The sequence below is a fragment of the Blennius ocellaris genome (genome assembly GCF_963422515.1).
Source record: "Blennius ocellaris genome assembly, chromosome: 17".
Taxonomy (NCBI): domain Eukaryota; kingdom Metazoa; phylum Chordata; class Actinopteri; order Blenniiformes; family Blenniidae; genus Blennius; species Blennius ocellaris.
Window position 1 is genome coordinate 6576184 of NC_137666.1, and position 25153 is coordinate 6601336.

Genomic DNA, 25153 nt, shown 5'->3' on the forward strand with positions numbered 1-25153 from the left:
CAGAGTAAAGGCCATTAGTCGCTCCACAGCTGGGAATATAAACATGTGCGTGGTAGGCATTAGCCAGCAATGAGTGCTGCACAAGATTTAAAGTGACATAAAATCCAGTTGAAATTAGTACCAAATAGATGCTGCCGCAATTCAGTCTCCCATGTTTTGCTTCCTGACCGTTGAGTCAATGCTAAGAGGAGTTGGCCCCGAAGATGTCATTAGCTTTAGACTTTTGACAGGAAAATAATGGCTCCCCTGTATAGATCTGGTGTGACAAGGACATAGCCACAGGTCTGTAGAAAGCTGCATTCATTCACAAGGATTTTACCACCTGTGTTAACCTTTCTTGCTTCAACCTCTACACAGCGGTCAGGGGACAGAGTGGTAAAGTATATGCTAGCTTTGGCAATAACTCTCTTTAGATCTCTTTAACTTTGTAATGTCATTGCCTGCAGTTGAGGAAAGAGCAAAGATATAAAAAATTAAAACTATTTTATATGTTATAATGATGCATTGTAGCGGGAAAGGACAAATGCAGCACATTAATGCCAACAAGTCTATAGAGCCAGGGTTCATTTTCAATAGGAAAGTAATACCGTTTCTAATTCCTGGGGGCATTTTGGTAGGATTGCATTTTTTTTTTTTTTTTTTGCTTCTTGCTGAAATGTTGCAGTAGTGTGGCAAAAATAGCAGTTACAGGGCACAAAGAGGCTCTATATCGCCTGTGAATGGAAGTCGTCATGAAGGCTGGAATGGTGACGAAGTTGCCTAAAGTCTCCTTTTCTCCTCCTCTCTGAGCTTTGAGGGTGAGAAAATTGGAAGAGATTGACTCCTGCTGTTTCATTGCAGAGTTGTCTCAATAGGTGAATTTCAGTCCTTCTTGGAGGAAGAATTAGACAAATGGACACACGAGATTAGAAATTGAAAAAAAAGTGGGGATTTCGGGAATAACTATCTGTGGCTACATGAATGCTTTCTCTCACATTATTGTTGATCAAGCCAAAGTTTGCTTAGTATTGTCTGCTGGTCAAATAGCCAAAACAGCATGGATAAATTAATTGATCATTTTGTCCCTCCAGTTCTTATGTAATTTAATATAGTTTTTCTTGGACACTTTATTGATTATTTTGGGTAATTATAACCACCTCATAGTTTGCTAAATGTACATACAAGGAGCAATGGGCTGCTGTAGTGCTCAGATTTCTATGTTATTCATAGAATTATAACAAGCTTGGATGCCGACACCACATAATATTTTTGGACATAGCTTGTGTAGAGTGAAACATTGATGATGAAAATATAATTTAAAGGCAAAATAAACATCTTTGTAATAAGTTGAGTGGAGATTTCTTGTGCTTAATAGTGAATTCTTTATGCTCCCACAAATTGAAAAAATAAAATAAAATAATAATAATAATAATAATAATTGGTGGTTGGATTGTCTTGCTTAAACTCTCATAATGTTGATTTTCTCTTCCTGTGATTAGGAGCTCAAACCAGTTTCACCTTCGAGCTGCCCAACCACAAGCTTTGCTTCCAGTCCAAAGTGTCCCCTGTGGACTTGTCCACCATGTCGCCGTCAGCGAGCCTCACACTGCCACCAGTCACGATGTCAGGCGAGTACATCATGGAAGAACACGAGAGCCACTCAGACCAGGGCTGGGCAGCAGACGACTTTCCAACAAAGCAAGGAAACTACCTGCAAGGCAACTACCTTCGCTGCGTGGCTGAGGCAAGAAGTCTCTCACTCACTTCAAGTTTGCTGCAGAAAACCTTACAGGCTTTCAAAGTTGATTAAAATAGTAAATAACGGTCTGCTCTTGTGCACAGATTGGTTCATTTGAGCACAATCTGACCACAGACCTGCTCAACCACCTCGTCTTTCTGCAGAAGGTTTTCATGAAGGAGGTCAATGAGGTCATTCAGAAGGTGTCAGGTACAGTATTCTTCAGCTTTATATATTCACAAACGTCCCTGGACGTTTTTCTACAGCGTTCTATTCTTTTTAATGCTCTGGTTTTCCTCTTCAATCGATAAAGCTAATCTAATCTTAAACAGATGAGAGTTCTCCTCGGTATTCTGTTCTGTCGTCCACAGCAGCTGAAAGACCCCCCCCCCCTCCCCCCCGAACTAAACAATGCCCAAGGCCCAGTCACAAATTCATCCATTTTCAGTTCCACAGCTGCATTGAGAGTAATTTCATCTCGCTCAAGACTGATCAATATCATTGCCCAGTAGAAAGGGGACTGGGCTTTACAGTAAAACTCTGTGTGTCGTCCTCATTGTCCCTCTGTCACTTTTGATGGAGCTCCTCAGTGAGCTGCTCTCGTGTCCTTGTTGTTGACGCAGGCGGAGAACAACCCATCCCTCTGTGGAACGAGCATGACACCTCAACAGATGCCGACAAGCCCAAAATCCTGCTTTATTCTGTCAGCCTCATGTTCAAGGTAACTCATGTTCAGGTTTTTCTTTAAGATTACAAAAGCAGACGCACTCGGGGAGAGGCAACCAGGTCCAACTTTTGTGTCGCTTCAAGCAGCGAAAACCAGTTTTATTTTTGGGGCTTCAGCAGGGCACAGAGGAAAGTTTTCAGAGTATCTGTTCCGTGTCCACAGGGAATCCAGATGACAGCCACCACCCCCTCAATGCGGGCCGTGCGATTCGAGACGGGCCTGATCGAGCTGGAGCTGTCCAACAGGATCCAGTGCAAGGCTCAGCCTGGGGGCAGCAGCAGCTACCTCAAACTCTTTGGCAAATGCCAAGTTGACCTTCACCTGGCCCTGGGACAGATCGTCAAGCACCAGGTACTTATCAAGCTCTCGCTGCTTGAGATTAGAGAACTGTAAAAGTTTGGTTTATGCCAATGTTGTTTGCATCTATACTTCCTCTCCGTCGTTTTTCAGGTGTACGAAGAAGCAGGTTCAGACTTCCACCAGGTGGCGTACTTCCGAACTCGGATTGGTCTGCGAAACGCTCTGCAGGAGGAAATCAGCGGCTCCTCGGATAAGGAGGCCGTCCTCATCACGCTCAACAGGCCCATCGTTTTTGCTCAGCCGGTGGCGTTCGACAGAGGTTCAGCTCACTTTTCTGCACCTGCTATTGTCACAATGTTGTCCGACACGATCTTCTATTTTTACAGAAGAAATATAGTAGTCTCTTTCACCACCAGTACTTACTTTTCAGAGCAGTTTTCTGGTGTCCGTATTGTGTTGCGTGATGCTGAAGGTGCACAGCAGGGACTGGAGGTCTTGCTGTGAGACACTGCATGGAGTCATTTGTTGTTACAGTGGAAAGGCTTTATGATTGAATCCCACCTGACATTTACACACCTTAGAAAGCACAGGTTCAGCATCTGAAACTAGAAAGGCTAAACATTTTTTTGACATCTCAAAACCCTCACTCCACAATATTTAGATGACATTTTAAGATTTTTTTTTTTTTTTTCTTTTTCTTTTTTTTTTTATTCCCCTTCTCCGTGTCGCCCTGCAGCTGTGCTGTTCTGGCTGAATTACAAAGCAGCATACGACAACTGGAATGAACAGCGCTTGGCACTCAATAAGGACATCCACGTGGCCACCAAGGAGGTGGTGGACAAGCTGCCAGTCATCCAGCAGACCTCTGCTCAGGCGTTCAGCACACTCTTCCTGCAGCTGACGGTGAACGATCTGGGGATTTGCCTGCCGATAACCAATGCGTCCCAGGTAACGTGCGGCGACACTTCGCTCCCAGCCGCAGCAGTCACCAACGTCACAGCTACTACAGTCGCTTGTAGCATTTTGTTGTCTGCCGTCTGTTCGCTTCAGCAGGTTTAAACCTTTTCAGTGATGTCAATAGATTTGATTTACTAAAATGGATCACATTTGTCAGCAAATTGAATTAACAGTAATCAGCATTAAGTACAGGAACAATTATTTGCCGCTTTATCCTGACAATTAACAAACACGATTGCCACATTTGGTATAAATGCACATTTATTCACAGTGTGATTTACAGGCCTGACAATAATTTATTGATCTGTTCTGCTTAATCGAGCAATTCTGATATCAGTGTTTCCCCTACCACAGCTGTAACTTGCCTCATTGGTCAGCATATTGACGCTGTTCCCCACATGTTTTATTTATAACCGTTTCATGGTAACCCTGTTTGTTTTAGACATGTTTTTTGTTTGTGTGTTTGACTTGATATGTCTGCAAACAAGGTCATCGCAGTAACAGAATTAACACCACAGCTGTATACTTTGTAGTACTTTGTATTTCTTTTGATAGTACAACACAAAGGCTAAATGTTTCAGTCAGACAGAATAGGACAGGGTTTTATAATTCATCCATCTATATAGAAAACTCAACATATTGTCTAATTTAAGTTGCTGAAATTTGATTATTAATCACAAGATCCTTACAGACAAGCCAACACATTTCTATTTGAATCAGAATGTAACTGAATATCTAGAAAATTCTGATATTTTACACTGCTCTACTGTTCAGTACTGATTTGTATCACAAGAACATTTTGATTAATTTATGATTATAACAAGACTAGCCTGAAATCCTGAAAGTTATTTGGTTATCTCTTGTCAAAGACGATCAGTAAGTGTTTGTCATTTTAACCGTATGGTGGTTTAAAAAAAAACACACGGGAGACTATGCATACACACAAGTGGACATTTTATAGGGGAAACACTGGATATTGATAAAAATCAATGTCAGATATCGTGTTACACTTCAAGTGTGTGGAGATCTAGAAGATACACCAGCTGTTATGTTGCACTTATTTCCATAGAGAGGACAAGCACCAGCTACCGAGGGCATCCACTCTGAAACTGAGGCCAGCACATCAGTAGGCCGGCCCAAAAAAGCACAAAAAGTAACCTGCAGTTTATTACATCTCTTGTGATGGCTTGTTGTGGGACAATGACTTACTGTGGTTCTCTTTTTGAAAATCTGCCATGAGTGCTCTGCTCTTTCAAACTAGCGGCACACAGCACCAACCAAGACTTCCTCCTCTTATGCCGGCAAACCACTGTGAACTGTGTCATCATGACACAATGAAAGGTTCTGCCAGCTGGTGCCAGAAGTGTCTGCTAAAAATGAAAGATACTTTTTTAATTGAATGCACTTCTTTCTTTCTTTTTTTTTTTTTTCCACACATAAGAGATCAGTGGTTCACATGGCGAGCTCTGCCTACTTTTGGAACAGAACCCATGTGGACTCCGGGAAATTTCTTGCAGTAATTGCACCGAAGCTGCAGTCTGATTCTTATCCAACTCATAGAAATGTGTGATCATAACTGGGTTGATGATGAGACTGTCGTTTTGGGAGCGGTGCAGATTTAATCTAAAAATTCTTGTATGATGGTTGTTGGGTGTTTTTTTTTTTTTTTTTTGTAATTCTGCAATCAAACACAATCTAACAAACCAGACAGCCTGGTAACATTTTACTCAGCAACACTGAAAGTATTTTGTGACAGCAACTTTTATCCTGGATTTGGTCTCTACAATTAACAAAAAGAAAAAAAAATAATTAAAATTTTGTGAATATTTAAAGTGAAATGTTACCAGCTGAGTGTGGCTTTTTCAAAGCCCATGGACGTGGGGTTTTCTCTCTCTGTACTGCCCGCCCCTGCTTCTGACCCCTTCTTGGTGCCTTCCTGACCCTCTGTCCCCATCCTTTCACCAGGCCAATCACAGCGTAGACTTTGACACCGGCTCCGCTCTGGTGCTGACCATTGAGAGCACGCTGATCACTGCCTGCTCCTCCGAGTCTCTGGTGAGCAAAGGGCACTTCAAGAATTTCTGCATCCGCTTTGCCGAGGGCTTCGAGACCACCTGGGACGACTGGAAGCCGGAAATCCGGGGAGACCTCGTAATGAATGCCTGTGAGTAACACGGGCGTCACTGCGAGCCCACTCCATGTCGGCTTTGAAGTCACTTCTGTTGCTAATAGATGTCAGCACGGCAACGCATAGTAAGGTTTTACTCTGAAAAGAAAAATAAAGATGACTGTTTACTTTTATGAGTTTTGAGTATGTTTCTCCACTGGTAGCTGCTGAAGTGTTTTGACTCAGAAACTTCCACTTGCATTCATGAAAAGGACTCCGACATACTGACACTCATTTCATAATGGAAACCATGTGAGAACCAGGGAAAACTTGAAAACACTTGCAGATTATGGAAAAGACTTGTACTTCACCTGTTTTTCACAACTCTGCTCGTACTTGCGTAACTATTCAATAGTAGGTATATTAACCTATTGGGATAGTTACTTCAAATTTATGAAACGTTTCTGATGAGATGAGAAACATCTTCAAAACTTATACAGTCTACTTGGACTGTGTGTTTTTGAATCTGGTGATGCTATATATATATATATATATATATATATTTATTTATTTTTTTTTTTTTTACACAATAGTTATTAGTTAATGTATCACAATAATTTTTAATATGCAAGCAAGCCTCGAGATTTTTTTTTCCAATCTTTGCAAAGTCATTATACAAAGGAAAGATACCACACAGCCAATAAGCACCCAAGTCGCTGTCATTCAACGGTGCTACAGCTGCTTTTATTAAAGAATAACTGCTTTCAGCTACGTTTACTTGGTGGCAGTGTGGTAGCCTATCATCAGCCATTTTCTCCGGAGAAGAAGTCTCCGTGAAGGAGTTAAAAGCAGGCTTTTCTTCTAGCATCCGCACACTAGGCAAACAAGAAGGTGGATGAATCAGTAAAACAATTTTTTGGGGTGTCAAATTGTGTTAAGTGTTTAGCCCTGATGTTTGAGAACGAGGGTTTGAATCCCAGTGTGTGTGTTCTGTATGCAGGCGTTGTTCCTGACGGTACATATGAAGTGTGTTCCCGGACCACAGGCCAACCTTCTGCAGGCAAGTTCTTTTAACTCCACTGCTCCGACCCATAAAATATAGATCACACCCTCGAGTCCCACCTTAAGAATGAGACAACTGCCTGAAAATGTTTTATTATTAATTGCATTAATTGCACCCGTGTCCTTCAACGTCATAGTTATTTATTTATTTCCTTTCCCTCTTGCTTTCCGCCGCTTCCTGCCTCTGGCTCTTTGCCGGTCATTACAGAAAGCAGTAGCGCCGGCACCTGGACTCTAAACGTGCTTTGGAAAATGTGCGGCATCGATGTTCACATGGACCCCAACATTGGCAAGCGCCTCAACGCTCTGGGCAACACGCTGACGTCACTGACAGGCGAGGAGGACGTGGACGACATCGCCGACCTGAACTCCGTGAACATGGCCGACATTTCAGACGAGGATGAAGCGGACTCCATGTCGCCCACTATCCACATGGTCGGGGATCGCTCTCCACTTTTACACTTTTTCCGCAGTATGGTTCTGATGAACAGTTGCAATGAGATTAATATGATCATAAGAGAAATGAAAATGATGTAGCTGTTTGCTGTTGGATCAGATGTTGTGCTTTATTATTTCAGTTTGGGAAGTTCCTGGAAAAGAATTATAGAAAAGGGTTTTTTGATGTGAAATTGGAAGAAAGGAATGACCTGCTTATCTCAAGTTCAGGAAGAGTTTAACATTTTCTTGCAGCAAGGTGCCATGAAATGGCCCAAAATACTCCATTTCTGTTGACTATTAGCATACATCACCACATATTAGCATGTTGCCCCACATACAAATGTAAATAGTACTTTATCTACATATAAAATAAGCCTAATTTGTAATTATTGCTGAGCGTGTGGTTCTGGCATTTAAATTGATCTCTTGTGAGCAAAACCATCAGGGACATCTTTATTTGTCCTAATCGGTGTATTTATTATGTGATTGTTGCTCTGTCATAACACTTTAATGTCTCTGTTGCAGAAATACTTGAACAACACTTCCTTTGCCCTCATCTCCCACACATCTCGGATCAATTTGTTACACAGTGAAAGCCCCACTCTCAGAAATGCAGAAAACACTGATGCAATTATTGCATTTGATATATTCACAAAACAAATGTATAACATAATCATTTCAGCAAACATTTTTCAATTGGTTTTGTATTAGATATGACATTTTTACAAACCGTTCCATTTACTGAGAGCCTCCACACTATCATGGTAGGAGTTTTGTTTTTTTAGTCGAACTGAAGGCACAATGAGACAGCTATGAGAAATAGGTCATCAGACTTTTAGCAGACCTGCACATAAACCCATAAAGTATGAGTCTTTTAAATAATTCCATTTCACATCTCATCATTTGGAAGGTAAATGACAGAATGAGGCGGCTCAGAATCTGTAATCGTAAACATCATACGCACTTGTTTCAGGTACAGCTAGAAAATGAGGAAGACTTTGATAATTATCTAATTTTGAAAGACCAAAATTAAACTGTGTACATCATTTCAGCAAACACAATGTTTTTACTTCAAGCTCTAAAAAGCAGCATGATTTGACTATAACAGCTAATTTTTAAACGCAGTTGCATCAGATTGTTTTTTTAAACCCTGTAGGCAGGCACTTTATTAGTCATTAATATTGCATTGCTGATCATTAAAAAAATGTTACAACACACAATATTATAAAGGAAATTTTATTTAGGAAAACAGCAGAAGTGGAAAAATGTAAAGTAATTTCTTTGGTTGTTATGTGTCTGACCTTGAATGGTCAGCAGTTATAATTCAAACAAATGTGCCTCAAACACATTTTGAGAAAAGATCGTTGTCGGGGAAACCGTTCAAACTTCTGAGCAGATATTTGTTGATTCTCTCTAAATCACAGGGTATCACCCTCTTGAGTATTCCCAAAGCTTTCGAGATGTTTTGTTTCTATTCCATCAATACATTTGCACATCTCCCTGGCCAACCTTTAAAAGAAACGTACACACCCGAGTTGTTCATTCTTCTTGGTTTGTCCATGCCATTGTTTACAGAGTCCAACGAGCCAGTTTAGTCCTCGGCTGACCCTAAGGAAGCGTCTGGTTAACCGCATCCTGGGCCTGAGAGCCAGGCCACAGAGTGTGTCTGTCGATGCAGACTACTTAAACTGTACAACACCCCCCCCACAAGCAGGCACTCCTAGGTTCCAAAGACCTGTCTCCTGGGCCTGTGTATGTAGCCCCCCCCCCTTAGTGTGAACTTCTCTCTGGCTTTGACTCGGGAATGATGCTGAGTAACGCCGTTTCATGTTTCAACTGCATGGCACAACATTGCAGAACAGCGTTGCTCAGCATGTGCTTTTACTTCCCTTCCTCACCAAGCTTCAGTGACTGTATTCGCTGTGGCTGTTCGTTCTTTCACTTTGAGTGGTGATGGTGGCGGTGGGGTCTGCTGTGTGAGGACATGATCCCTGGTGATTGGACTAACACGTTCTAACTGAATCATTATTTCCTCAGGCAAATTTCGGGCACAGCAGCTGGTTGGTGGATGGCTCTTATGTGTGATCAGGCCCCAGCTATCAGTTTTACCTGACGTCTGTGTGTGGGTGTGTATCACTGCTTCGGCCAAACAGGAGACCATCGACCCCAGGAGGCAGACGGTGATGGGGAACCAGGTGATGGATGCCCGTGGAAGAAAATTCACCAAGCGGGTGGTGGACATCCGAGAGCTGAACGAACAGGCCAAAGTCATCGATGACCTCAAGTAAGAATCCCGTGTCGTCATGCAGCATTTGACTATTTCTGTGGAAAGACTTTAGCCTGCAAACTACATCCTCTGTCCGTCTTTGCAGGAAACTGGGGGCCAGTGAGGGCACCATCAACCAGGAAATCCAGCGCTACCAGCAGTTGGAGTCAGTGGCCGTCAACGACATCCGGAGAGACGTCAGAAAGAAGCTGCGGCGCTCCAGCATGAGGGTAAATCTTCATCTCCAGACCTCCACAGCGCGGTTAACTCTGAGCTCAACCTCTACAGCACAATACCGGAGTCTTGCCTTGCTTGTGCTTTTATTAGCCTGTTCTGACAACGTGTGCTTTTACTCAGGCGGCCTCTCTCAAGGATAAGTGGGGTCTTGGCTACAAACCAAGCTACAATCGCTCCAAGAGCATCTCGGCCGCAGCGGGCCGACCACCTCTTAAAAGGATGGACAGACAAAGGTAACGCTTGAGGGCAATTGAAGCCTCTTTCCCCGGTGTCATATTAGCATAGAAATGGCACCATTAAGGGTGCTTCATGTTGGTATTTACTGTCACCTTTGTCTCACTGCGCCGCTGTGCTGCAGTTGGCATAATGCATTTTTGAAACCTGTTCCCATTGACCCTCTTATGGTGACTCAGAAATGAGAAATATAGTTTTGAGAAAAATAAGTGCTTGGTGCTTAAATGCATTTATTCAGAAACAACATAATTTAGCTCGTCAGATTATATCAACAATTCCAAGACTTTAAAACCTTCGGCGATGGAAGAGTGTGACGAGTAGGGAGGCAGTTGTGGAGATGAACCAGATGATCACCTGGGATCGTGTGCAGGTTTGCTGAAACCAAAAACAAAGGACTGATTATTTCTTTTATCCTTCTGTGTATTTCATCCCTCCCAACAGGTGTAGCAGGTGGGATTGTTTCCATGTTGTATTAAATGGTGATCACAAGTTTCTTCTACACGTCAGATCCCTTGAGATCTAACACAGATCACATCCAGTTTTTGTTTTTTATTTGTTTTGGTTTTTTTGTTTTTCCAGAATTTGACAGGCTTCTAGACTCAGACTTGTGCAAAATGCTGAATTTCTAAATGTTGTCACATGTCGGTGACATGTCATGTTCTCACTACCAGAGGGCCAGCTTGTGACCGATTAGTTCTAATCCACATAATTATGGTGACTCATTTCATGAAAATTTCAAGATAATTCCATATTTAATACTGTAATTACATAGTTTAACAGTTAAATGAGATTTAAATGTGTTCTTTAGAATAAAAGCTAATAATGTCTTTAGTTTTGGAAATTGGCTCACAGGATTCAAAGAGTAAGAATGGGGCCTTAATATGGCCCGTGTTTGCTCGAGGCTACGTCTGGTGGCTTCCTTCGACGTGCAAATCTAATTTTCACAGTGACATAGCAGGCAGAGACTGTAAACTCGGGTCCAATGGAGTCCCATAACAGCAGACAAGCACAGCTTTTTGTCACCTGTTCTGAGTCCTGTGTCAAGCACAATGAAGTGGACTTTAGTCACCACACTGTTAACAAATGTTTTTCGCACAAGGAGTTTTTGTGTCACTAATATGTTCAAGGAGCATCGCTGAACAGCTCAGATCATGATAGAATAGCACAATTAAGGTCTAAAGAGGTTTGTAATGTCCAGCATCAATCCGAATTACTTTCTGTAGCTTGAAAAATGGAATCATAGTTAGATTAGTTTTCTTTAAATTATTTATTGTTGGCAAAATATGCTAAATTCCAAAAACACGAACACAAGAAAAGAGGATATAACGACCAAAAAAAAAAGTACTTTTGGGGAAAACGCAGTCTTCTACAACCAGTGTTTTAAACATTTGTGCATCTCACAACTTTACTGTGTCCTTAGTTCACGAATTGGAGATATGGATGACTTGCCTGATGTCCGTGTGGATGCATCATCTCCTGGACCTCGAGTCACTTTCAACATTCAGGACACGGTAACCTTAATTTAAACACATTCACTTATGATGCGTAGCTAAAACACATCAGCATGTGTATTATATATTCCACAAACTGATGTGATTGCAATGGCAACGCAAATATGTGTTTTCTGTGTTGTTTTATGTCAGCAGTTTGATCATTGTCATCTCATTATCCATCACTTTGTATGGTTTTTAAATGTCATTCTACCCTACAAAGGCAGATAACAGCCACTGTAGTGTTGCAGTTAAGAAAGAAAACATGTACAGATGTTTTGTCCTTGCACAATCTGCCTTGTCCATTTTTGGTCTCCACCTGCCTCTGAAGGAGAATTCTGGCTGTTAAAACCTTCAGGGGCAGCTTCTCTCATGTCATTAAGTCATTATTTATACCTTTTGAAATAAATGTTTACAGTAATGTTTTTAATGCAAAGTAGTTTTAAGATAGTCCAGGAAAAACTCAGTAGTTGCTGCATTCTACCAGAAAAGTTCATGTTGTAGTGCCTACCGGAGGAGGGGGGGGGGGGTCTTTTCTGGGGGGATTTACAGATTTATTTTTAACCACGTATTTGTTCAATTGAAGATAAATGCTCAAGCGTTGGACTCCGCATATACGCCTGTCAGTCCAGGAGAGGTATTCAAGGTATAAGCTTCAAAAGACTACATCTTACTAAGAGACTGTCTAACCAACTCCGACCAAGTACCTCTTTTGGCTCTTTTCCTCTGGGATTGCCTTGACAGCACTGAAAAGATTTTGAAAATGCAAACTGAAAACAGGATGAACCGGCGACTATACAGCACGTAAATGCACAGGCACACAGCAGCATTATTGAACATTTGCATAATAACTTTCCCGAGATCCTGCTCTGTGAGTAGGCGATTACATTGTCATTTCTTTCTCCTGCATTGATACAATTTGATTTAGATATTTACACATGTTAAATAATGCCATACAAATAGTGTTCCATCAACAATACAGGACATGCTGTACCTGTATCCATTCAGATAAAATCAAAACAAACGCATTTTCAGAAAGTTCGTCTCTCGCAAAATGAGATTATTGTGGCATTGGGATTTTGCAAAATCAAAACGTAGGCATTACCCTCTCATCCTGTTTTGAACCTGCATGGGGGAAAAAAATCGATCCGCTTTTCTTTGATCTTCATGGAGTGACTGATTTCTAACAGCTTGGTATGGGTAGCCTCTGTACCGCAGTGGATAAGCTTTTGTTTGTCATAGCGTAACCTCGTTTTTGTTTTTCTTAGTTAAGTGATGATATTCATTAATTTCTTATGTGCGCTAAATAATGCCGAGGCGCTCACACCTGGATAGCTTTCCTGAACAAATTCAGCTGGCAGTCCACACTCACCCCCACCCACCAACATAGTTGTACAAAAACTGTTTTATTTTTAGGTTATCCAATGTTCCTTGGTCGTGAACAGTAATTTTGTCATACTGTGGTTGCCAGGCAACCAGTGGAAACTCAAATTCCAAAATAGTTTAATGGAAATCTACTGAACACTTTAAAACAGACTTAGAACTTATTTGAACTCGGTCTGCTGAGGTTTTGCCAGCTGAATTTCTCTTAAGGATGAATCTATTTTCAGTGATTGTTTTCCATCTACCTTTCGTGTAAATGAATAACTGTTTTCTTCACTCTACAGTGGCTCTATTCATCACTCTTTAATATCAAACCGAGCCTTACTGAATAGATTGATGGCATGCCGCTCTGCAAGGACAGCTCGTGTTGTCGGTCTGACCACCAGAGCAGTCTTGAACCTGTGCTCGTCTTGGATTGCTGACTCCCAGTGTGAACACTTAAAGTGATGTTCAGCAGCCTCTGTCACTGCCTCGCTGATCTGCCGCTACGCCTGACAGTCAGGCTTCTTTTCCAGCTGCCATTCACAAACTCCGACGGTTCCACTTTCTGGGGAATTTTTCTCTCGTGTTTCGCATTTTCCTCCTGTAGGGCTGTCACGTCATCCTCGCTCTCCCCAGAGTGCCACGCTGTCGCTCTCCTCACAGAAAGCATGTGACCTCTCAGCTCCTCGGTGGATCATCGCAGGCATTGGTGTTTTGTGATTGGACAGAGTCGCGAAATTACATCAAACTTGTGTAATAATTTTTGTGTTCAGATAAATAACCGAAATTGTTGTGAGGGTCATCTAAGGCATGTATTTATTTGATTTGAAGGATCTATAAAGGACTTCTTAACCCAGAAAATCTCTTGTTATACCACTTTGTACCACAAGATGGTGTGCTGAGTCACTACAGTCGAGTCAGACTTTACAACGTCAAAGTGAAGAAGAAACTAAGGACTACAATTAATCCTGGCAAGCAAGTAGTGAATGAAATCCCCAGTCACCAACCTGTTCCAATCCACAGAACACCATTTCCTCCAGTTGTATGATTTCTTTTCTAAACTTCCACTATAGGCATCATACTACATTCCGTAGAATGCTCGTTTGATGTCTCTAAGTAGGAATGCATTATGAGAGACGTACCACCTGTCACCTGTGTGAGTTTGACTCTCTGTCCTTGTCTGAAGTTTCCCGAGGAGTCAGATCTGGACCTGTTGTCAGTCACCATTGATGAGCCATCCCATCCTCATCATCACCTCCATCTCCATTCTCCATCCGATGGCCCGCACTCAGTGTTCAGTGCCCCCTCCACCCCTGCTGTCTTCTCACCCACCGTTCCCTTCCAGCACGACGACATGAGGCGCGACGACCTGTCCTCCTCCTCCTCTGAAGACTCGGAGAAGGAGGACGAGTTCGAGCGAGAGAGACCGCCGAGCTATCGCAGGCCTTTGTGAGTTGTCTCCTTGTTTGTGTTTTTGTTTACTCAGGCGCTCTTGTGATGAATGTTACATCAAAGCAGGCACCATTTATCTCCTGTGTAAATATGTGAAAGGATCCCTTTTATGTTGTTTTTTTTATTAATAAAGCCAAGACAGTTTTCCTCATCACTGAAACCTCCCTTTGTTTTGTGCTTTTCAGTCAAGCGTCTCACAAGAAGCCCTCAGGCTTTTCTGCCGTGAGTCAGCTGTTTAGCGAGCGCTGGCCCAGCACACCAGGCAACCGCAGCTTCAGCGGCCAAGCCACCGAAAGAAACATTGACTTTGAGCTGGACATCCGCGTGGAAATTGACAGCGGGAAGTGCGTCCTTCACCCAACCACTCAGCAGCCGGAGCACGAGGACATTTCCTTAAGGAGGTGCGCTGAACATCTCACTTGTCCCCCAGAAAGCTCTCAGATTTTAACTTCCAGTCTGGCTCACATTCCACACTCTTCTTCACCGGCAGTCAAATTTTAAATCCCATCCAGTAAAGACTGAAGTGAAAAATTCTTAAACTGATCAGTTTTTTTTTTGCGAAATAAATCCCTCCTTCATGTGATCTGACGTACATCTCTGCTGTCTTCTCTAGAAGCTGTGATCGCAGCCTGAGGAGCCTGGACCAGGAGTCTCCTCCCAAAAAGAAGAAGCTGCAGCCCACGTACACATCCACCACTCATCTCCTTGCTGGCAAGAAATGTCCCTCCTCTTTGCAGACCAAATCCAATGACATGGAGACCACAGTCTTCTACATTCCAGGAGTGGACGTGAAGGTCGGCCAACTCCCCTGCTTACATCATTTTTACAAAGAAATCATAATGAAATGGATTAAATTGAGTTAAAAATGTATGTCAATTTCATTCAAACTGTGTTTTTGTGTGAGATTTGGATCAAATAGCTTTTATCACTTTTAGGGGAGTGACAGACTTTACAAATCAAATTCAACAGAAGGGCTGTTATGATGACCAGATGGGGGTTTATCCTCCTCATCCCTCCCAGCAAATTACACACGGGTGTTAAAATTAAGTAAACGTTTGGACAAGATAATCTGGACATCATCTTTTACATTTTTGGTCAAATCGTTTCATATGTGCTTTCTGAGCAGTTGGTATTTGTCTCAAATATTTGATGAACTGGCAAGTTAAGGTCACTGTGACCCAATTTAGTCTTCTTGGCTCAAGATGTGGAGAACATCTGGAAGATTCCCTGCTTTCAATCTCTTTTTTTTAATGTTCATGCTCACTCAATAATGTTCTAATGGGATTAGTCCTACCTTATGTTTGCGTAATTTTTGGACACACACTTTAAAAAGTCAAGCCCAGAAAAATTTTCATTTGACTGCAAATCGACAAATTTTCAGAGCCAAACATGCACAAGGTGGTTTTCAACTTTGAATGACTACTTCTTTTCTACATCTTTTCTTTACAGTTGCATTACAATTCCAAGACCCTGAAGACGGAGTCACCCAACGCCTCCCGCGGATCCTCCCTCCCCCGCACTCTCTCCAAAGAGTCGAAGCTGTATGGTATGAAAGATAACGGCCCTCCCAACCCTCCCAATGCTGTCCAAAGCAAGACTAACTCGCTCCTACCTATCCCGCCCCCACCTATTCCATCAGGTACTGAGCATTCCCTAATTTTGAATTGCATGCTCGAGCACCATCTAATCAGACACTAGAGCACCACGCCTCTTGGATCTGATGATTTATGTCCACACGTGGACCCACTGAAGTAAAATGCATGTGATGTCATCCCTTATTTAAAGGCATGGATCTAGAGGGCTCATTCATATTGACAGAGAGAATTACACCAAAGACATCTGTCAATACAATTTCTGTAGATTTAAAGTGTGAAGGTTCTCTCGTTGTAGCATTCATCCCAGACATGGCTTTGATTTGTGTCTTTGCAGCCAAAGGTAAGAGCAGTGGAGGAGTAAAAACTGCAAAGCTGTATGCCTGGGTGGCCCTGCAAACCCTTCCAGAGGAGATGGTCATCAGCCCCTGTCTGCTGGACTTTCTGGAAAAAGCACTGGAGACCATTCCCATCACTCCTGTGGACAGGAACTACACAGGTCTGTTTTGTGTGCAGAATTGGACCCAGACTTGAGTGTCTGGGTCGTGTAACAGCACCCAGCTCAGAACCTGGTGAAAAACTTTTTGATCTTTTATATTTTTGATATCAGCTGTGGCGTCGCAGGAGGAGGACATGGGTCAGTTTGATGCGGTGGAACCACTGGAGGAATCCACCACTTCCCTGGTTTCCTCTTCCACATCGGCTTACTCCTCTTTCCCTGTGGACGTGGTTGTTTACGTCAGAGTCCAGGTACTGATGATGTGACTGTGGTTCCTAAAGCTCACTGTTTGTAGATTTCTGGATCAATTTGTTATATTGTCTTCTATCATTCACAATGTCCTGAATCCAGTCTTCTTTAAGACTTATATAATTGGTTATTATCCCCATTTCCACTTCGTGTAAGTGTTGATTAATGCCTTTTCTCTGCATTGGGGGTGCTAGTGAGTCACTAAAGCATCTTGCTTGCCTTCACTTGGGTTCTTTGTGGTTCGACAGCATGTTTTTAATAGTTATTATAAGCTTCACCTGTCACCATTCAGTGTAGCAAGTACTGCTTGTCGTTCGGTTGTCAGATTGACTGGTGCTGGTGCTAGTGACTCACTCCACCATCTTATGGATTGAACTGGTATTACAAGTCTCAACAGGCTTGACTGGAACAAGTTAGTTAGCTTGTTCATATCATATCTTGGCAAATGTTTCTAAACTGCTTGAATACAAAAAAAATCCCACTTATGAACACTTAAAATTACTTGTGAGTCCTCTGCTTGATTACTATAAAGTGGTCTGTTTTTGGCTTTGTTGCTATTTTTTTTAAACTATGTGTGTATTTGCAAGTTTACATCAGTCACTTGTGTTTGCAGCCTTCTCAGATCCGCTTCAGCTGCCTGCCCATGTCCAGAGTAGAGTGTATGCTGAAGTTGCCCTCTTTAGACTTGGTCTTCTCCTCGAATCGAGGGGAACTCGAGACTCCGACGGGCACCCACCCAGCTGACGGATCACATCCGCCCTCCTCCACTCCACCCGGCCAGCACATCCCCAAACCTCCACCAAGCAAAGGTGAGGAGATTCACCACCGGGGGTTTTGTTTTGGCCTGATGATGAAAACACTTTTATCCACAGTGTGTCGCACAGCATGAGCAGACGGGCAGTATTATCCGACACTACAGGGTGTATCTGGGCTCTGTCTGATTTAATGTGCCGCACAGGTTGTCCCCTTGTGGCCTGTTTATGATTTTGCTCTTCAGTCTCTTCATACCAGATGATGCAAGTTGTGCCACACTTAATTTTTTTGTCTTATAATGTGTGTAATTTTTACTATGGTCTGCCACATTAGAAAGAAATGGTTATGAAGCCTTAATAGGGCCCTCATTGAAATACTTTTGTGACTAAAGACGGAAGTAGAAATATACGATGTGGATACATACATTTTGCATCACAATGCTGGTTGGAGAGCGAATAAATCAACACAAATATTTCAATTATTATGCCGGATGATTAACGAGGATGTCATTAGAACTTATTGTAGGAAATACTTCAGTAATAATTCATTTTTTTTGTTTTGTTTTTGCAGCTCAATAAAAAAAAAGAAGAAAGAGAGACTGAAAACGTATTCATTTCATTAGATCCTATGATTGTATGATTCAAATATCCAATTCTACATTAGGAGTCTGAATTTCATCACAGAAATGAATAAATATGTTAATTAACGAATGGCTTCTCCTCCATGTTTTTTTTCCACTTTTCTGTGCCCCCTTCCAGCGTCTCCATTGCTGGGGAGCCCCCTCGGCAGGACCCGCCACAGCAGCAGCCAGTCCGACCTCACCGGCCCCCCCAGTAACTCCTCAGGCCTCAGCTTCACCGCCTGCATGTCTGACTTCTCTCTCTACGTCTTCCACCCCTATGGCGCTGGGAAGCAGAAATCAGCAGTCACAGGCCTGCCTCCAGGCCCGGGACCATTAGGTATGCAACGTTTCCTGTAATAGTCTGAAGTTTTAATTATACGGGACTGGAGGTTTTGACTTATAAATGTGTCGAGTGTCACTACAGCAATTCATCTTATTTGATTGCTGCACTTGGTCCTGCAGGTACAGTAGATGAGGAACCGTCCTCGGTGACGGGAAGAAAAGACTCTCTGAGTATCAACCTGGAGTTTGTCAAGGTCAGCTTATCCAGGATAAGGCGCACCGGAGGCCCAACCTTCATCGAAAGCTTCATTCCTGCCAAAGGTGGAAAAATGGACACCACGCTCATCAACATCTCAGGTACGTCATCCACAAAGAAAGACTTATCGCTATTACACAGAAGCATTCGGGAAGTCAAGATTCTCAGATGTTTAAAAGTATTAAGCAACAAATGAGTGCTTCAGAACATGTGATGACTCAAATATCTTTTCTCTATTCAGGTTTGCCTGAGATAGTTGAACTTTTGTGGCTTCGGGTTTTTCTTAAAAACCATAATTAACAACAGTGAGAGGTCTAAAGCTAATAAAGTGTAGAGAAGTGTTCCAGCTGATTGCTCAGTTGCATCAGCTCAGCTGGTGATACTTTAAGTGCTCATAGGGTAGAGCATCAAAATTGTTCTTTGGTGCTGACATTTAGTAAACAACTTGAGAAGCAGCTTAAGGAAGCTGCTGGTGCTTCTTTAAGGAGTTAAAAGTCCAGAGATTTATTTTTCGTGGTGTTTCCCGGAGAGTGGGCGCTTTCTTCTTGTCAGGTTGTTCCAATCTTAAAGTTTGAAACTACCATTTTGGGTTACATTTCTTACATGACTCCCAGAGTCAAGCAGAACTTGTTTATTTTTTTATTGTGATTTAATTCACAGCCAGGATAGTTTTTTCTCCAGTATTACTGAAGCATTTCAAAGCTGAACCTTTGGGGGGGATGTAAAAGTCAGTATTGCACATGGAATTTAACCATTGTGGAAACCCACACACCAAAATCACAGCAGCATTGGAAATGCAGCTGACAGTGAGTGGATGAGCACATTAATTCGACAAGAGCTTGTGTGTGTATGTGTATGCTATGAAAACCTTAAAAGAAGTTCCTCACACTTGAACCGATGTGATTTCCTCTCCACAGCTGTGTGTGACATTGGCTCGGCTTCTTTCAAGTACGACATGAGGCGACTGAGCGAGATTCTCGCCTTCCCGAGGGCCTGGTACCGCCGAAGCATCGCCAGACGCCTCTTCCTGGGAGACCAGACCATCAACCTCCCAGGTGACGTCCCGGTGGCTGTAGTCTGTGATAAAGGAATGACCTTTGTCAAAATAATAGCAATTATTGAGTGGCCTCCTCTTTGTGTGATCATACCCTTGAAATGATCAACAACTCTCTTTTATAGCCTGTGAATGTGACAATCTGGCTGAATATGTGAGCCAGAAAGCAAAACCGTGCAACAAAGTAACTAAAACCCAAGACATTTTTTTGCAAGTAAAAGACACCATGTTGCAAGAAGTAGAAGATAAGGCAGAGAGAAAGCTTGTGGACCAGCTTTTATGCAGTTTAGAGACATTAGCTTTTTGTGAATGTCTCACGAACCTTGATTAAATATATACATACCATCAGAACTTTAATTCCACTTCGCAGGTTTTTAAATGTTTGCACAGCCAATACTCCGAGTCTCCATACACAGTTATTGTAATGTATGCATAGGTGTCCTCACTTTACATTTGTGGCAAATATTCATCTTTTGTGTAATACCTGACACCAACTCCAGCAGAAATATCCTGCAGCAAGTCTTTAATTTTATACAGAAATAAACAAGTAATTCACAGAAATATTCAAACTTGCATGCCATCTCCTTTCATCTGAGGCCATGTTCATTTTTGAGATCCCAGCAAGCTGACCCTCATTCAGTCAATACGCCCTCCCATTGCTCGCTGCTTTCATTCCGACATTTATGAATATGCCCTTTGCTTTCATCTCTTTGACTCCCTCCAGCCTCTGGGCCAGCCACCCCCGACTCGGCCGAGAACATCACCCAGCATCTCTCCCCCGAGTCCAGCCGCAAAGCCTACTGGAGAACCTGGGACGGTAGCACCGGGACGCACATGCCTCAGTCGCCCAATGTCTTCTCAGAGCACTCCACAGGGAGCAACATGTCCCCCAGCAGCGTGGGTCACCTTAAATCCCCCGCACCGGGTCGCACCAGGAGTGTGTCGGATTCCTCCGCCCCGAGAAGAGGTAACTGCACACAATGTTTAGCACTCATACAATGTCAGGAAAACATTCCCCCCCCCCCTAATTCCTTTAAAAAAAAAATTCTGCAGATTCTGTGACAAAAACATCCACCCCATCCTTCGGTAAAAACGGAAAAGCAGCCGGTCAGCAGGGGGCCCCGTGGGAGACGCTTGTGGTATTCGCCATCAACTTGAAACAGCTCACCGTCCAAATGAACATGAGTAACGTCATGGGAAACAACACGTAAGGAGTCGCACTACTAATTTACTCTGACTACCATTGCTAACTCAATTACCCAAGGTCACATCAGCAGTGCAGCAGCACTATGCAGAACCTGGGATTTTAATATATCAGCAGTTTTAAAGGAGCAATGATAATATTAACCTGAGAAATATGTTTTGTTCATTTTCTGGCAAATGTGGTTGATTGCATGTTTCTTAAATTCTACTATTACTTTTGTAAGTTGGCTAGTAAGTTTCCTACCTCCTGGTTGCATGAACGTCCTTTCATTGACACGAAACTAAAATTAAATATTTTCAAAATGAGGTTATGGAACCATGGCACACACTGAAATAATACAAGAACATTCAGCTAAAAGGCTGTTACAACTGTAACATAGATACTGGGAAGCATTTGTCAAACTAAGACAAACAGAAATTAAACCTGACGGCTGCTGAAAGTCCCAGTTTACAAATAAAGAAGAAACACACAGAAAAAAAGGCAGTCAAATAAAAAGTCGATGTAAACAAGTTTAGGCAAACAAACTATAATTAAGAATGAATGCGCAGTGGGAATTTATCATTATTGACTAGCGAAGAACTCTAATGAAATGATGAAAAAGGATCACATTGTTTTCAGACTAGATTTTTGGGGGGGTTGCACCACTTCAATCCTATTGATGGCTCACTTACAAACTGGTATCTCTGAGTGAGCAGAAACTGCCAATAACAGGTTGAGATGAAGTTGATTAGTGTAAATCAGATTTAATTAAGGTGTTCTCCAGCAGATCTGCAAGTACAATGATAGGAAGGCTCAAAATAAGTCCAGCGAGATGGAGAAATACAACAACGAAGAGACATGAGGAAGCAAAGATTCAGAATTAGAGAGGTGATCCGGAACAGAGTAGAGACTGAACATTATCTGTGGGAATATTGTTTTCTCCAGAGTATGGTTAAAAAGTCTTTCTTTTTCTTTCTCTCGCTCGCTCGTTCGCTCTGTCGTTCACATTAGCCTCTGAGTCATGAGACTAACATTTTGGGAATAATGAAGCTCAGAATCCTTAGCGATGTTTCTCACTAATACAAAATCCTTTCACATGACTTGCTTGTGTGTCCACATGCTTCACCAGTTCCAAATTAAAATTTGAACCAAAGTAGCAGGTGTTGAAGTGGTACACTGAGCCAATCGTTACCATGGTAACCTTAACTTCAGCCAGCCAGAGGTGGGTGATGGCTCTTTAGTAGTTTCCCAGTGTGCCCGCTCTCTGTGCCGTTTTATAACATTTGAATTTGTAAAAATGTAATCCAGGTATGACTTCTCAACAGTGGATGGGGGGAAAAAAAACAGAAAGAAAAGTGCACAGACAGCTTTTCCGCTGCACTTTCTGCACATTGTCAACTTTCTCTTTCTTGCAGTCAGTAGATACTTCTCTCCTGCTACACGTCACTTTAACAGGAGGAAGTGATGTTGCGGCCCTAATGGCGCCTCGTCCCCCATCTACACAAACTGTGGTTCATCTCAGGTGCTGGGTTATATTTCACCAGTCACCACCAGCGCACAGTCACTTCAACTGCTCATCTGTACGGTCACAGCTTCAGATCCTGCTGAGTCGGAGATAAACACAGCGCACAGGACTATTTATGAGCTCCGTATCATCAAAAAGTTTAAAAACGGCCTTCTCCCTGGAAATGTGTGGCCTCCCTAAACAACACTCGCGTCAGCTGCTCCTTCATCAGCATGTACGAGTGCAGCAGCGGACTTCACAAGCCACAATCCAATCAGATAAGGGAGGTCGAGGCAAGGCAACGATGATATTCAAAGTTGCTTTACATTCCAAACATGGACAGTTGTCAATCACAAAGTTGGATAAAAACAAGAAAAGATGAAAAATAAAATGGCAATGAAATCAGAAATTGCAACACAAATAAAAGGAAAAGAGTTAGAGATATAAATATTTCCTGTCTTTACTGAAATGCAGCAGCAAACAGAAAATGCTTCATTGCTTCAAGCATCCTACAGTTTTCGGATTTGTTCCGAAAACCTAAAAGCAGATTTTGCAAGTTTGGTTCTGACTCGAGGAACAGAAAGCAGGTTTGATCCTGAGAGGTCTGGATGACTTGCAGCGTAACAGTTCTGAGATGTATACCAACTCCAAACCATTCAGAGATTTGTAGAGGAGCAGTGAGATTCTGAAATGTATTCTCTGTATGTCAGGCAGTCAGTGCAAACAACTGAGAACTGAACAGATGTGATTTGACCTTGGTGTTTGTGAGGACTCGGGCAGCAGCATTCTGAATCAACTGTCAACTCAAGACAAATGCATGGATTAATGTCTCTAAGTCTTTTTGAGACATCAGTCCTTTTAACCCTCAATATATTCTTCAAATAACAACAAGCTGTCTTTGTTTTTGTTTTAATATAACTTTTTAACATAACGTAACCTTTTCAATTCAATTCTCACTTGAAATTACCTGTTACCACATAGAAATTGTTGTCCTTTAAATAGGATTGAAACCAGTTTAGTGCTCAGCCAGAGATTCCCACCCAATGGTCCAATCTATGTAGCAGGATGTCCTATTGAAGCACTAAGATTGAGCAAAATCAGAACTGAGAATTAAGAGGACGTTGGAGGACAGATGTGTCCTCACGGCTGTTGTCGGCATATTGTACTTTTTCAGGAAACAAAATTTGAAGAAAAAAAAAAAAAAACTTTGTGCAAATGACACACCTGCTGGGTTATTTCTGAGCTTTTTCCCTTTCTGTTACCTGTGTTTCTCCCTGCCATGAGTCATTTAGTGCATCCTCATGCATTATGCAGCGGCATTTTCAAGGAGCGCTCGCCATCATGATTCCTTTTTTTTTTTTTTTTTTTCCCCCTTCTTCTTCAACTTCTACCTGCAGGTGGACAACCAGCGGGCTGAAGAGTCAGGGCCGCCTGTCTGTCGGCAGCAACCGGGACCGTGAGATCAGCATGTCCGTCGGCCTCGGCCGCTCCAAGCTGGACTCCAAGGGCGGGGTGGTGGGTGGCAACATAGACGTGAACACCCTGGAGATGGTCTGTGAGTAAACAAAGATGTTTTTTTTTTTTTTCTTCTCTTTTCATTATTGGTTCTAACAGACTGTAGAAGTTTCAAAGTGGAGCCAAACTAGAGTTCAAGTGAGGAGTCTTAGCACATCACTGAAACTCAAAAAAACCAACACACAGACCCCTTTGCAGTCCGCTCTCACGACTTACTCTCTAAATTTTGCTTTTACTTTTTGGCGTGTAAAGAACCGAAAGTACATCTTCACTTTGGTACAAGTGGATGGTGATTAGTTGATTTCCCCGTTGTAATCACACCGTTCCATGATGGTTCTGCTTGTAAACAGCAGCAGGGATGACATATTTTAACTTGACCGATCTGGAGTTCAACATTACTCTTATTTCATTGAGAAACAGCCTTTTCGATTTCTCCCACTGACTTGTGGATTACTGCAGAAACTAAGATACAGTTTGTTCTGCCTTTTTTGGACTTTGAAAGTCTGATTATAATCACCGAAATTTGAAGAAGTAAAACGTTTCCAGCTTTGACATACATAAAGGTCTGCCCTCTATCAGAATATAAAAAAAATTAATAATATACAAGCAGTTTCATGTTCAGTGTGTTGATGTAATTCTCCTGATAACTTCTGCAGTCTTTTCAAGTCTCTTGTTAGCGATTAAGCTATTTAATCCTCTTAGGATAGTAGTTTGAGTCCATAAAATAAGATTATGACTGATTATGGAAATAAAATGTGCCATGAGTGACTTTTTCCTCTATATCTCTATTTTTTTTTAAGATAGCTTCAACTTTCTTAGAAAGTGTCTGACAAGTGGTAAATATTTCTCTGTTATGTTGTGCTGAAATATGTGACACATTGTGAAACTTGTTAATGATTCAGTGGTCATGGTGCCACTGTCATGATGAATATAAACAGTGTTGTTTGCACTCTGGGAGTAGTACATATGTCAAATCCTTTCAGCTGCTCCAGGATCGCACTGTGAGATTTAAAACGCAAGGTTTCCAAAAATACATGGGACAGTCGTTGCATAATGTATTTTAGATTGAGCCAGTTGATCACAAACTTCAATATCAGGAAACCAGAAGTGTAATAATACTAACTTGGATATTTATTTCAGAACTCCTTCCTGTTACTTTATCATAAATTGCTGTTTATACAGTTTATGTGCAGCCCAAACTCATAAGAAATGAAGAATTTAATGAAAAAGCTACAAAATGTTCTGGATGCAATCCTGTAACTTCATTTGAACATGGCTTTCTCAAATTGTCT

At 42.1% G+C, this 25153-nt stretch overlaps 1 protein-coding gene across 4 annotated transcripts in view; it reads left to right on the top strand.

Moving 5' to 3' along the window:
- kiaa1109 (KIAA1109) overlaps nt 1-25153 on the top strand; it is a 92845-nt gene that overhangs the window by 58489 nt on the left and 9203 nt on the right. For 2 of the 4 annotated variants that reach the window (XM_080513184.1, XM_080513185.1), the window contains exons 54-82: nt 1479-1723; nt 1822-1927; nt 2341-2438; nt 2607-2795; nt 2895-3063; nt 3481-3692; nt 4771-4854; nt 5667-5865; nt 6809-6872; nt 7083-7305; nt 8884-9060; nt 9462-9592; nt 9681-9804; nt 9932-10044; nt 11466-11556; nt 12122-12181; nt 14087-14349; nt 14538-14753; nt 14966-15146; nt 15802-15991; nt 16282-16443; nt 16555-16694; nt 17306-17501; nt 18204-18404; nt 18530-18706; nt 19523-19660; nt 20384-20626; nt 20713-20866; nt 23744-23901. In XM_080513184.1, the coding sequence (XP_080369310.1) occupies nt 1479-1723; nt 1822-1927; nt 2341-2438; nt 2607-2795; nt 2895-3063; nt 3481-3692; nt 4771-4854; nt 5667-5865; nt 6809-6872; nt 7083-7305; nt 8884-9060; nt 9462-9592; nt 9681-9804; nt 9932-10044; nt 11466-11556; nt 12122-12181; nt 14087-14349; nt 14538-14753; nt 14966-15146; nt 15802-15991; nt 16282-16443; nt 16555-16694; nt 17306-17501; nt 18204-18404; nt 18530-18706; nt 19523-19660; nt 20384-20626; nt 20713-20866; nt 23744-23901 (4704 nt within the window). The remainder of the gene's footprint in view (nt 1-1478; nt 1724-1821; nt 1928-2340; nt 2439-2606; nt 2796-2894; nt 3064-3480; nt 3693-4770; nt 4855-5666; nt 5866-6808; nt 6873-7082; nt 7306-8883; nt 9061-9461; nt 9593-9680; nt 9805-9931; nt 10045-11465; nt 11557-12121; nt 12182-14086; nt 14350-14537; nt 14754-14965; nt 15147-15801; nt 15992-16281; nt 16444-16554; nt 16695-17305; nt 17502-18203; nt 18405-18529; nt 18707-19522; nt 19661-20383; nt 20627-20712; nt 20867-23743; nt 23902-25153) is intronic. The other 2 variants (XM_080513187.1, XM_080513186.1) reach the window with 2 other exon arrangements.